This window comes from Telmatherina bonti (genome assembly GCF_933228915.1).
Source record: "Telmatherina bonti genome assembly, chromosome: 2".
In the NCBI taxonomy this organism is placed as follows: Eukaryota; Metazoa; Chordata; class Actinopteri; order Atheriniformes; family Telmatherinidae; genus Telmatherina; species Telmatherina bonti.
The window spans coordinates 11,479,724-11,494,056 of NC_136620.1; the positions used below are offsets into that span (position 1 = coordinate 11,479,724).

Consider the following 14,333-nt stretch of genomic DNA (forward strand, 5'->3'; position numbering starts at 1 on the left):
CTGCTCTGCAGCTGCTGAATAAGTAAACAGGCTATTATTTTGCCATCTGCTGCAACATATTAAGGTATTAGTCTTAGCTTCCCTGATCCACAAATGTCATTAAAGATATTTGAATTATGTTTAAAACTGTTTGTAGGGAGAGCATCAGACACAGGAAATGGTTTTAATGTTTCCCTACGGATGGGTTCCCCAGTCAGTTCCTACTTTTTTTGAGCTGAGGCTGCGGAGAGAATCCCTTTTGGAAGACACCATCATACAGCTGTCAACCGCTTGTCAATCGGACTTCAAGAAACCACTTGTGGTGAGCATCTGAGTTTGTCTAGATGGGTAAAACTTTGCCAGACCACTTAGTCTGCTGCTATCAAAGCATCTCTTTATGCTTCAGGTCTATTTTGATGGAGATACAAAAGTGACAGATGTCTACAAAAGAGACTTTTTTCACCACTTGTTTCACAACTTTTTGTCCACTAAATCTGGGATGTTCATGCTCAACGACTCCAAAACACTGGCTTGGTTCTCCTCCAGAGTAAGGAAAATTCTCTCTGAGTTCATGGATTTTCTGCCAATACAAAGGGGAAATATGTCATTTTAGATATTTATTGTTGTTTTCTGTTCATACAGGCAACAGAAGAGGACCGAACAAACTTCTACCTGCTTGGGTTTCTGTGTGGGTTGGCTTTGTACAACAGCAGTATCATTCGCTTGTCCTTCCCTTTGGTTCTCTTCAAGAAGCTGCTGGATGTGGAGCCGACACTGGAGGACATGTTGGAGTTCTGTCCTGTTGTTGGACAGTAAGAATCTGAATTTATGAGAAGGCATTCAGTAATAAAGATCAGAATATATTGTGACTAGTGTAACTTCTACTACTGTAAACCATCCCTACTCTTGTACTTTTGTTTATTTTAAGGAGTCTACAGTACATCCTAAACTATGAAGATGATGACCTGGAAAATGAGTACATGGACTTTTCGGTTGGTATTAAAAGATGGCAAACTATTATTCTCATTTAATGTTTTTTCATAGTGTTTCAGAGCTATTTCATGTTATTTTTACTCCTTTCAGATTGACTGGGACAAAACAGATGTTGACCTTGATCCCCAAAATCCAACAAAGCCTGTCACAAGCCAAAACAAGTAAGTATCTCGAGAATAGCAGGACATTTTCTGTCAAACTAAAATAAATCATACTAAATGCTAAAACATACACTAAGTAAACTCTATGGAAGCCCAGAGTGATCAGTTTCCCCTTTGGTTTTTTATCCTCAGCACTCGAGATAATGACTTAATTTTTTCATTATCTCGAGATAACGAAGAGTGTTTTTTGTGATCACGGGATAATAAGATGATTATCTCATTATCACAACAACACAAAGTTGGTTATCCTGTGATAATGACATAGTTATCCCATGATCTTAAGATAGCGGTGTTAAAACAAACATGCAACCACGACCGCTCACAGCTTCCGTACAACTACATATCTAAAGTCAGCTGATTCAAAAATTGTTCTTATTCTTATCTCCATAAATATATTTATAAAATAATATATTGTCATATATATATATATATATATATATATATATATATATATATATATATATATATATATATATATATATATATATATATATATATATATATGTATGCATATATATATATATATATATATATATATATATATATATATATATCGACTTTCATCAGAGAACAGCACTGAGGCCCACTGGTTCCTCGTCCAGCGTAAATGCTCCCTGGCCCATGCAAGACGATGATGCCTGTGCCTGGTGGTGTGGTCAGGTACCCGTGCAGGTCATCTAGCACGCAGACCACGCTGATGGAAACGGTTTCGAATGGTCTGACGTGACACTTGGGTGCCTCTCACCTCTCTTAAACGTGCCTGGAGTTGAGTGGCATTCATCATCCGGTTTCTCAGGGCAGTGTTCACAATGTAGCGGTCATCAGCACGGGATGTGGCCAAAGGACGTCCACTTCTAGGCCTTTCTGTGACTCTTCCAGTCTCTCCATATCTCTGTTGCAACGTGCTGATGACACTCTGTGACACTCCAAGCTCAGTGGCCACTTCTGTCTGAGAACGTCCTGTTTGAAGCATCGCAATGGCAAGGGACTGTTGTTCCATTGTTAGGTGTCGTCTTGGTCTCATGATGTCAAAATGTGAACAGCATGATGAGGACAACTGTTTAAACACCAGCTCTAATTGAACCAGGACATTTATCGGTCAATTCAAGGGTCACACACCTGCCGTGATTTTTGCCGTTAAGCTCCTTGTTAGAGAACAGCAACTTGTGCAAAATTTATTGAAACATCTAACAGTTGGACATGTGCATTTAAAAGCTTAGAGAAGATCACATTAAGTTCACCTGTACAGGTTTGAATGCATTTTAGGCTTGTTGTGAAATTTCACCCAAAAGCTGAATATCCCTTTTTGTGAATAGTGTGTGTATATATGTATGTATGTATACATATATGTATGTATGTAAGTATGTATATGTAAACTGTATACAATACATTCATTTATTTATTTTAGTGGCAGTATATTGGACGACTAACTAATGTCTAGTAGTATCATTTGCAAATATTCCATTCCCACCTACCTCAGAAAACAGCCTTTAAATAGGTGTTTACTGTAGCTGACACTCTGCATCAAAGACTTAATCAACAATTATGTGCTGACCTATGGTTCTGACTCGTTCCTAATTAGTTTCTCATTAGTTGCAGAGAAACTAAACAAATTTTGGAAAGTGTTACCAATAAAATTTCCTATAAATTAAAGGGCCCATTCTTTGCAAGTTTTGAAGCCTAAAGTTTGACTTCCACGCTTATATATGACCCACATTACTGATTTCCATCTGCACCCAGAGCATGGAAATGTTGACTAATTTGAAACTTCTGCTAAAAAGGGAAGAGTTTGTGGACGCCTACATCAACTATGCCTTCAGCACATCAGCAGAGAGTACATTTCAGGAGTTCAAGCAAGGCTTCTTCCAGGTGTGTGACCAACATATGGTCAAGCTGTTTCAGCCAGAGGAGCTACGAGGAGTCCTGGTGGGTCAAGATGTCTATGAATGGAGAAAGCTGAAACAGGTACAGGCAACAAAAGACGACTTCTGTCACGGTGATGCTGCTGAGCTGTATTGTCATCTTAACACACTGCTTTACTGTGCACAGAACACACTTTATGATGGGAGTTTCTATCCCAGACACCCCACCATACAGATGTTTTGGGAAGTTTTTGATGAACTGACTGAAGAACAGAAGAAAGACTTTCTTTGTAAGTACAGTCTCTCCTAATAATAACTATTCATTGCTGAAACCATCTTCAGACCTTTAACCATGCAATTGTGTTATAATTTGGTCATGAGCCTTAATGGGCATCATGAGTGAGTCCATTGACTCTGCAGCAGGGTTGTAAAAACGACTATCAGTGGGGATTATAACAGAGCTTTTGGTGAAGGCCATTGATTAATTAGTTTATTTTTTAATCATATATTTGTTTCTCTGTGTGTGTATATGTCTTCTGGGGTTCTTGTTGTTGGGAGATAATATTCTTCATTATCTCTTGATGCTTTTTAACAGTGGAAGCACTTTGAGATGCAAAACTTCTGTATAAAAGGTGCTTTAGTTTGACTGACGTTCGACTGAAAAAGAAACTTATCCTATCAATACTAAAAATCAGTCTGATCAGACACTTATTTGCGAAGCTATATACATCAACACTGTCACCTTCTACCTCAAAAGCAGCTTAACACAGAACAACTATATGGTGTTTATAAATGAGCTGGTTGGTGTCCTCGCATTAAACTAATCAAAGGTCCCACCACAACTTTTCAGTTTGGTTGATGTCTTCTTTATTTTCTTTTTAAGTCCTTCTGTTTTAGGTTTGTTGCTGTGTTTGGGATCATTGTCCTGTTACATGAGCCAGTTTCAGCCAAGTTTTAGCTCTCACACAGGTGCACTCATGTTTGACTCAAGTTACCCAAATCATCAGCCCTCCACCACCGTGCTTTACTGTAATTATGAGATGCTGTGTTGTTTTCTCCAAACCTGCTGTCCTAAATATGTTGTACCAGAAGTCTTGTGGTTTGGTTGGACTAGGTTTGGAAAACGTAAGCTGTGCTGCGTTGTTCTTTCAGAGAGAGAGGAATATTCTCTGCAACCTTTTCTGGAACACACTCTTGTGTTTTGTGTAATTTATTTATTTATTTTTATCAATGTTTAAGCATCTGTTAAGAGCTCCAGTTTTATATCTGACTTTATTAAGTTCTACAGAACTAATTGACAGATTGGTCTTTTTGTTCCACTTCAGGGTTTGTGACTGGATTTCGGAGGGCCCCGGTTCTCGGCATGAGCGAGATGAGGATGATTGTTCGAGATAAACTAGTTCTAAGCGGCTCCCATGATCAGCACTTCCCCGAGTCACTGACATGCCACTCTATTCTGGAGCTACCCGTTTACTCAACAAAGGAGATCATGAGAGAAAGACTGATAGAAGCTCTGAATCCAGATAGCGGATTCTTAAAGTGATGGTGAAGAAGCAGCCGGAAGACAGTCTGCGTATGTCAACACACACTGTGTCTATCAAACACACACACACACACATGTACACAGACACACAAATTAACAAAATTTTCATTCCCACTTCGCAGCAGTGAAGACATTTTACATTCCTGTGTTGTTTTTTTCTTTGGACTTCAATTAATAATTTGAAATATTTATTTTACATTTTCTCAGGGAAGAAAAAGGGTTATCTTTATTATCTTTATTGTCATAAACGCTGCTAATACCAAGAAGAATGCAAGAAAATAGCCTTTCCAAAATAACCAGTTTATTTTAGACAGCTAACCATCTCCCATCTACTTTTTTACATGTCATCCTTGTGAGATAAATATTCTAATTATATGCAATATTGGTTATTCTGTTTTCTTTTGAGAGGGGTGCCATGTTATTTGTTTACCTGTATGTTATACTGAAGTTTAATTTAAGACTTAAGTCTTAACATATTGGCCAACAAATGTCTTCATGCATGATGTTTTTTTTTTTTTTAACATGTTCAACCATTGAAAATATATTTTTCCTTCCAAGCTGGAGTTTGAGATTTCCTTTAAATCATTTACTGTAAATATGACAAGGTAAAGCACAGACTTCAAATTTTTAAACAGATTTAGTCCAATATAAAGGAAAGTCGCTGTCTGTGTTCATGTTCATGTGATGGAAATGAAGATGTGTCATGTCTGCAAATGTGTCATTCTGGGTTTAACCACAAGACGGCGCCAACGTGAAATAAACTCAGTGTGACAAAAGCGTTTTTCTTTTTCTTACATTGACACGTAAATTATGAAATCAAATTATACTCGACCAAATGTAAATAGTAAACACTGATATATATGTGGACGAATAATGAAAAGACAGGTTATGAGTCTAAAACCAGTGATTTTAATAGGCAGCAACATAGTATTAATAAGACAAATTACATGAAAGCAGCACCATGTCAGTGCTGCTTCAGCACCAGACTGCTGCAGGTAAAAGTAGGTGACCGAGGTAAAAGTTAGTTTTACGTTTGATAATGGACAGATATCCGGACACCCAGTCTCCCGACGCATTAAGCCGCTTTATTATGCAGTTGTGATTCCCAATTTCACCACAGCGGTCTTTACTGGCGGCGGATAGTTAGGGACCGTCAGCAAATTACAGATAGCAGAAATTGTTATTATTTTTAAAAAAATGTTAAATAAATAAAATAATATAAATATAATATATATATATATATATATATATATATATATATATATATATATATATATATATATATATATATATATATATATATATGATTTTTTAAAACATTTTTAAATATTAAACAATTTATATAATTGAAGTATTTTTTTTTATATTTAGCATTTGTCTGTTATTGTTGCACCACCTTTATTTTCTTTATAACTCGTGCTGTTTTATATTAATTCAATAGACTTACTGTGATTAAAAGAAATATATTTAAAAAAAAAGTCTTTGGATTTTTAAATGGTTATTATGGATGAAATTGTTAAGAATATAATTTGTTTTATGTATTATAATTGTCACGTTTCAGTGTCATCTCAGGTAAAGTAAAACTTAAACAATTAGTTGGGGAAATTATTTTTTTATACTTTATGAATTCAACTTTTTGTATAAACTTTTATGATACATTTAGAAGTATTGTCGCATGTTGGCCACTAGGTGGTGACAGAGTCCCTGAAATGGTGGTCAGGGAGCGATAAACGCTCTCACACACACTGACACACACTTTTCCTTTCAACTGAAGACCAAAGAATAAACTGTGTGTGTGTGAAGTTTTTAATAAAGTTGCCTGATAGCTGTAAAACCTTCAAAACAAAACCAATCTCACTGAAACTCACACTAAAACAGAACATAGAAGAACATTTAACAGAATATTGTTTTTAATGAGCAACATATTATCTTCTTTGTATCAATGTCACAATAAGGTTTATGCAAAATTTCTTTTAAAAAATCACACAAATGAAGATAAAGGTTCTGTTTGGTCATCCTAAGATGTTAGTTATTGATATTTGCTCTTTTTGTTGCAAACAAACACATCAATATGATATGGATGTTCAGAAGTCTCACAAAAGCAGGTGGTGTGTTGGTGTGTATTTAAAGTGTTTGTCTTGATGTAAAGGCCTTTGTGGAACAAAATAAATAAAAAACAACCAAACAAAAACTCGTGTTATGTATAGTGTGTGTTTGCCCCAAAAACTTGTATTGGCTAAATCTTTCCAAACATGGCAGCAAAATATCTTGTAGCCACAAAACTAGGTCCATTTATTTGTTTTCACAGACAGATTTTTTTTTATTACCTTTTTCACATTGTTGCTACAGAAATAGTTGCACAGTGTTACCACAAGTTGTGAAGTAGTCTGGAAAAAACTGCTGCATCACCTTTAAGATGTTTCCGAATCCACATTTGGAGATTATAATAGCTTTTACTGAAGCAGCTTTTGGCTTCAACCACTGTTTTGTTTTGTTTGTTTGTTTGTTTCACAAAACAGACTACATAGGTTAAGTTTTTAGGCATTAAAAGTACTACTTGGGAGGGGGGAAAAAGCAACATAGCTTGCATTAAAACAGACACTGATAGAATTTATTATATCAAAATGTCAGTTTAGTGGATTACTGGCTGCTGAGACACACACCTTCAGCTTAACATCCTTTTTAAATACACGACTTTGAGAGGCACACAGGCACACGGTGAAAAAAGGCAGAAGTTATGTTCTCTGACACTTATATATTTACAGTTTAGAAAGTTACCTTTATAATGTGCTCCTTCATGCCGTCCTAGATGCTAGCTTTTGAGCTGTGTACTGATAACAAGGTGGAAAATCTTGCTTCTTTAGCCGGGGGAATACTGTGTCCACAATTTTCCAGCTTCGCTTAAAAAATAAAAATGCATCTTGTTTTTATTTTTGTAAATCATAATTAAGTTTGAGTAAAAATAGATTGGTGCAGCAATGAATGATTTAGAGTAGCCAAGATGAGACAAATTGACAAATTGGTGAAGCTTGGAGTGACTGAGGATTTTTAGGACCAGTTCTTCCCATCAATTATAATATTGGCTTCCAAAAATAAAGATGTAAAAAGCTGGAAATGTTGAACTTTAGACTGAAATGAATCAATAGATGGTGTCATGGTAGTTACATCTATCTCTACACTGCCTGTAAAGTTGTTAAGAACTTTAAACAATGAAATAATGAAACTGAAACAGCGTTGCAGACAAATTTATTCAAACAAAATACAAACTAGAAAGCTGCTATGAATCATTACAACAGAAAGGTAGTTTAGAATTTGTAGACGTCATATAAAATATATGACTTATATGTTTGTATGACTTATATACATGTTTATTAAATACATCAGTTCAGTACATCAGGGCTGTTGAAAAAATCTAGACGTGATGAAGCCATCACTGCAGGTAGCAGAACTTTAGATGTAAAACTGGACCACTGTAACATTTTCTTTTTCAATCTAAAAACATGAGGTCAGCATCTTTAATAATCCACGTCTTGGATTTCCTGTTTTCTTTGCTTGGCTTTTCTGAGGAGGACTCTCTGCTCAGCCATCCACTCCTCTAATCTCCAGCTGCCAGAAACTGTCAAAGCTTTAGCTCAGTTTGAGCTGGAGGAACATTCTCCTTCCTGTTTTTGTGCCGTAAAGCAATAAAACAGATTTCCTTTCAATCCTACTCAGAGGCACAAAATGGAAAAGTCGAGTAGATCTGCTGCTAGACAGCGAGGATCATCTCTTAATCAACTGATAAGGGATGCCAAAATGATACTGTGAAGAATAAAAATCAGTCCAAGCATAAATGAAATGTTTTTCTTCTTTCTTTTGTCTGATTTGATCTGTTTCGCTCCGGATGTGGCTTTACTGTGCAGGTCAGATGTTTTATCCTCTCGAAGCAACATGAATCTCTGACAGTTTGAAGGAGTGCAGTCTCTTGAGAAACAAACTGCACAGAGCTTTTCCAGCACTGCTGTGTGTGTGTGTGTGTGTGTGTGTGTGTGTGTGTGGGTGTGTGTGTGTGTGTGTCAGTGTGAGGGCAATGAGCAGTGCTGAGCCGTACCAGGACCAAAAACATCCACATTATCATCTCCTCTTCTGTTTCCACAAATCACAGAACAACTTGACTGCAGGGAATGTTTCTTTTCTCTTTCTTCTACTTCTTCTTTTTCTTCTCTTCCCTCATGCTGGTTTTCTTCTTCGTTTTTCTACCCTCAAACACACACAACCCTATTTCTGCTCTTATCTTCAGGCAAAATGTGATTGGAAAATGATTTTATTTCAGGTGTGCAGACTAGGAAAGACAACATTGCAATCACTGCCAACACCATGACTGGATTAACTCACACAGGGGGCAAAGTTTATATTATCAGCTCTTTATCATCGCCAGAGTTCTGCTTTATAAAACCAAGTTATAAACAAGAAAACCAATGTCTTTTCTCTCTCTCTCTCTCTTTTTTTTTTTTTTATCTGTTTGAGGAGATGAAAAGCAAAATCCTGAAATATGATCATGTTTTCAGGTTTTATGTGGCTCTGGTCAAGATTTTGTGAAGGGATTTAAACCTGGTTACACTGAGCACATCTATACACATGAAACAGTGAAAATTACTGTATTTTCCGGAATATAAGTCACACTTTTTTTTTCATAGGTTAGTTGTTCCTGTGATACATACTCCAGAGAAACTTATACATTAAAAAAAAAAAAAAAAATTTCACAGACATCAACAAGAGGGCACTCTAGACAAACGCAGACTCCGTAACAATTAAAAATTCAAACAGTAGCTTACAAAAACAACTGAAGACGACTGAACATAAATGGGCTCAAAATTAAATTATATTATGCAGACTATAAGCTGAAAGTAGTGAAATTTGCAGCTGAAAACAGTAGTCGAGCAGATAGTTTGGAGTAAGTGAGAAACTTGTTAAGGATTGGCGTAAAGTGGAGGCTACTGTTACTGCAATGAAGAAGAAAAAAAATCTATTAGCTGGCTTAAAGCTAGATGGCCACAGCTAAAAGGACAAGTTCACCGGTGGGTCCTTGAACAACGTGCTGTGTTGAAAGGCTTGTCAACGGTGCAGTTACGAGTTATTCAGAAGTGGCACAGAGGATGACGAATTCAACAGATTTAGTGAGTGAGATTAATTACAGTGAAAGTAGAAAGTTGTTTTGTTCTTTAGGCTATAGTTACATAAAACTGTTGTTTATGTTCATGTTTATTTTTCGTGTAGCTGAAAAATAAACATAAAAGAACAGGCTGAATATCTTACACCTATTCAGCCTGTTCTCTGTTCTTTTATTAATGTTATAACTTGCCTTCTAAGATGACTTAATTCCTATTTTTGGTCAAGTAATTTGTAAAATAAATTATCTGTAATAAAATGTGACTTATACTGCAGTGCGACTTATGTATGTTTTTTCCTGCATAATTATGCATTTTTGGCTTAGTGTGACTTATATTCCGGAGCGACTTATTGTCCGGAAAATACAGCAATTTCATATTCATATTTTATTATATTAGTAAAACCTTCAATTGCAACATTTTTATGAAACCAGTTTCATATATGATTTGCTTGAATTTTGTGCTTGAAAACGCTTTAGAAGCGTCCAGGTAAAGTTTATGTGGTTGTTCTTGTATTATTTCCATCTGTGCCTTTCCTGTTTTGACAAGTTTAGAAGTCTGATAAGAAAAAAGTTTCACGTGTCCTGATATTCAAGCTGGCAAAATAAGCCAGTTGATCCAATTTTATTATAAAAGTGTATAAACTCAAAAAATGAAAATAAAATTAAAAAAAAAATAAATACATTAGAAGAAATTATGATTGACACATGACCTGGATCCACAGTTACGTCCTTGGAAAAAGGCTTTTCTTCTCTTTGTTGGGTCTTGCCTTTGCTAGACATGTAGTGAAGTTAAACTGTAGAGAGCAACTTCTTTTGTTCATTCATTCATTCATTCATTCATTCATTCATTCATTCATTCGTTGTCTTAACCGCTTGGTCCGATTAAGAGTCAGTGCTAGAGCCTGTCTCAGCAATCATTGGGCGTGGTGTACACCCTGGACAGGTCGTCAGTCCATCACAGTCAGTCTATACTTATATTCCTCATTTTAGTTGACTGGTTTAGTTCAGGGCTGTCCAGCTCAGGTCTTTGAAGGCCACATTCCTGTAGTTTTTCCATGTATCCCTGGACTAACACACCTGTGTAAAACTTCATTGGCGTTGGATCCCATTAATGTGTGTCATGATATGTTTTGTCTTTAGTTCTGGTTTCCTGTTTTATTTTGTAGTTTTCCTTTTTTAGTTCCCGTGTCCTGTTTCCTGTTTTTCTTTCCGTTCATTAGGTTCACCTGGACTCATTAGTTAAGTCATTCCACCTGTGTCTAGTTCTGCGTGTGTGTGTGTATATATTTCTACCCAATGGTGTAGTGGTCCATCAAGAAGTGGCCATACTCTCAATTTTTTGTTCTTGTTTTAAAAACAGAAAAAAGTCGCCCTGAAAAAAGTTGTTTCAGAAAAAGTGACATGTAAGACTCGATTTAGTCTGGTTAAAAAATCCATCAGTATATTTGCTCATTGTCACGGTTTCAGGGAAGAACAGTTATGGAATGACGAAACCAATACTGGCACAGAGACACTTAGACATATACACATATAGCTCTATTTTGTCTATGTTCAGGCTGAAGTTAATGCAGCTGATGGCTAACTGCACCAGTGTAGCAAAGGTAACCGTAGCTGAGCTGCTGGGCAACGTAGCCACATGGTTAGTGACGTTTGTAACTGTAAAAGCAGCATCACAGGGGATTTAAGTGGGTATACTCTGTATACCCTGGACTACACCAATGTATTGGTTTCTGTTCCCACTTGCTGGTTCATTGTGTTAGTTTATGTTGCTTCATCTGTATCTGTAGTCTGTTTTCCTGGGCAAGTTTTGGATTAATAAAGTCTTGGTTCTGCATCCCTGCCTGCTTGTCCTTGCATTTGGGTCCACACCTCCACCTCACCGTGACAATGTGAGCTAGTTGTGTCAAAAAAGTGATACATTGAAAACCCGTGGGACATCGGCCCTCGAGGACACCCCTGGAATAGTTTCTTCTGCTTCTACTCTAAACCATTTTAAAGCCCATAATTTTCTCTCAGGTGTGAAACCAGAGCCCTCAGGAAGCATCTTTGTAGGCTGGTAGTTGGCAGAAAGAAGAGAACATCATGGCATCTTATATACAACAAAGTTCTTGTTGGAACTGCTTTATTGATCATCTCTTCTTGACTATTAGTCAGCTTCACATTGTACTGTTGTCAGAAGGATGTCACCCTGTGAACTGCTGTGAGCTGGAAAATCAGCTTTTATTTGCTGAAGAGCTGTCAGCTGAAAACTTGTACATCTCAGTGTGACGCACGGTAATTGGACAAGTGAAGGACAAAAGGAATGTCAGATCTAAAACAGAATCTGCAACAGATGATCTGAATATGTCAGTGATGTCCTGAAGAAATGCAGGAACTGAGAGATGCACCTGGAACTTCATTCGGTCCATCTGCTGACAGTCAAGAAGCCTTTCTTAAGGAAGGGACAAAAGCTGAGGCCACATGGCACAAGAACTGGTCTGAAAATCAGTCACAACAGGTTTGGTGGAGTGATGAATCCTCCCGAGAGGCCAGGCCGCAACATTACTAAAGCATTGTGAGATCATCTGGACAGAAAAAACACAACTGGAGATCTGTTACTGAACACATGAAGAGAAGGTTCAGACTGTGATGAAGAAAACCGCTGCTCGGACTTGTTAGATTTGTGCAACAACACTGTTTACTGTATTGTAATTATAATTTTCTGTCATGTTTCCAGATACGCTTGTGTTGTTTTTAATTCACATGCTGAACTGATTTAAATTTTAATGACAAGATATTAAGAGATCATTGCAGTATTGTTTCATTAATATATATCACTTTCAGATGCTTCTTTGTATGAATAAAGGTTATGAATGAATAAAAAAAAGGGGAACACTGAACTCTTGTGACAACATTGGACACAGAAACACATAATAGTAATATTCGCACAGTAGCCGAAGGTTTACAGCCATTTCTGCTGATATATCAGTCAAACAATGACTTTCTCGCTTTGTTTTAAACAATTCCAACTCTTAGACTTTACAATTTTATTTCTAAAAACAACATAACGGCTGGCCACAATGCTGAGAAAAAAGAGCCTAATGATGTTGCACATGAGGCTGTTTAGTAGCAAAAAGTTAAACTTTTGTGTTCAGTGGTGACTTTGAAACTCATTGACGCCACACTTTACTGTTCAGTCAACCTGCAGGTTTTATTTTAAAACAAAGCTTTGGATCACGAAAGGTTCAAACATATATTCTACATGGCTTCAGCAATCTTGAGCTTGACTTGTGAATTTTTTCTCTACTTTTAAAGGGGCCTAATCCTTGTTTTCTGCTCTAAGTAGTAGATTTAGATCCAGTGTCTAATGTGACGACTGAAAGTGGACAAAACTGCAGTTACACTGACCAGATATCAGGCTTCAAAGAGCACGGCCGGCATGAGGATGGGGCAGGGATGAAACACTGAAACACACAAACACATACCCACACACACAAAGAGAGAGAGAGAGAGAGAGAGATGAGAGATGTAGGCCTCGTCCGACAGCTGAGATATAGCACAAGAGCCCTGGGGAGTTTCAGGGGATTTCCACGGAGGGAATCGGACACGTTGTCTGATTTACGCTAACACTTTGGCTAAACTTATGATAAAAGTTCACCAAAGAAACTTTGCCTTATCTGACTTTATCCATCTCTGCACCCATCTGTCTCTTTTTCTTCTCTGCTGCTTTCTTTCTTCAGGAAGAAAAGAATGTTGTGAACAAATGAGATGTAAGTAAGCGCCATCGATGGCCAACTGAGCGCAGAAACTTCAGCAAAGCAGCAACTTTTTATCTGCAAAAATGCTGATCTCGGCATTCAAGAAAAGAAGAGAGAAGTGTGAAAAATCTTTTTACACTGAGGGGAGAGCCAAGGAATGCAATGAGGAATTTTGTGGGAGATAAAGAGAGGAAAGTGAATGGTACTACACTGTAATGTGTGTATTTGTGATTGCACAACTGTGTCTGTTGGAGTTGTCATGGCTAAATCTAAAACTCTCAATCTTGGACTGTGGACTTTTATTTCATACTTTTATTTATAAAAAGGATTTTTGTAAAAGGACAAGACGCAGTGGAAAAGAGAGACTTCTTCTGTGTGATAAAGGATCAAATCTGAATGTTTTCTGTGTTTTTCGAAGATTCTTACAAATCAGTGCTGCTGAACAGTTTGCAAAGAAATGGTTGTAGTGGAAGTAGGCAAAAAAAATTTCAGTTTAGGAACAAAACAACAAAAGCTCTTATGAATGAGGACCATAGAGACAGACTCACTGTGTCAAAACAGTCACAATACATTTAAACAGAAAGAAACCAGCATTTTCAATAATCACACACTTTTTAGTACGAAATGCTTCATTGACGTTTGCTTTTTTTTTTTTTTTTTTTACTTAACATTATGAACAAAAAAACTGAACATATAAACAGTTTCTAGAACAAACCTAAGAAAAGTCTAATATATACCAATTAAGTTACATGTGTTTCCCCCATGGAAAGAGCTCAGTTCCCATGGTGGAGAAGTATTATTCACATCTCGACCATAATGTCCCGGCCACAGAGCCAGTGTGAACCAGCAGACATAGTTTAAAGCTCGAATACGCTGCCAAAGTCCTGTAATATTTACACACCACAGAAA

General features: G+C 36.9%; 1 protein-coding gene across 1 annotated transcript in view; it reads left to right on the forward strand.

Moving 5' to 3' along the window:
• Window positions 1-4,538, forward strand: part of LOC306764884 (putative E3 ubiquitin-protein ligase HERC4) — a gene marked incomplete at both ends in the record, with an annotated part of 12,601 nt that extends 8,063 nt beyond the window's left edge. The window contains 8 exons of the mRNA XM_079252180.1: window positions 137-301; window positions 386-526; window positions 622-791; window positions 908-971; window positions 1,063-1,133; window positions 2,915-3,098; window positions 3,183-3,285; window positions 4,321-4,538. Coding sequence (XP_079108306.1) covers window positions 137-301; window positions 386-526; window positions 622-791; window positions 908-971; window positions 1,063-1,133; window positions 2,915-3,098; window positions 3,183-3,285; window positions 4,321-4,538 — 1,116 coding nt within the window. The remainder of the gene's footprint in view (window positions 1-136; window positions 302-385; window positions 527-621; window positions 792-907; window positions 972-1,062; window positions 1,134-2,914; window positions 3,099-3,182; window positions 3,286-4,320) is intronic.
• Between the last annotated feature and the right edge of the window lie 9,795 nt (window positions 4,539-14,333).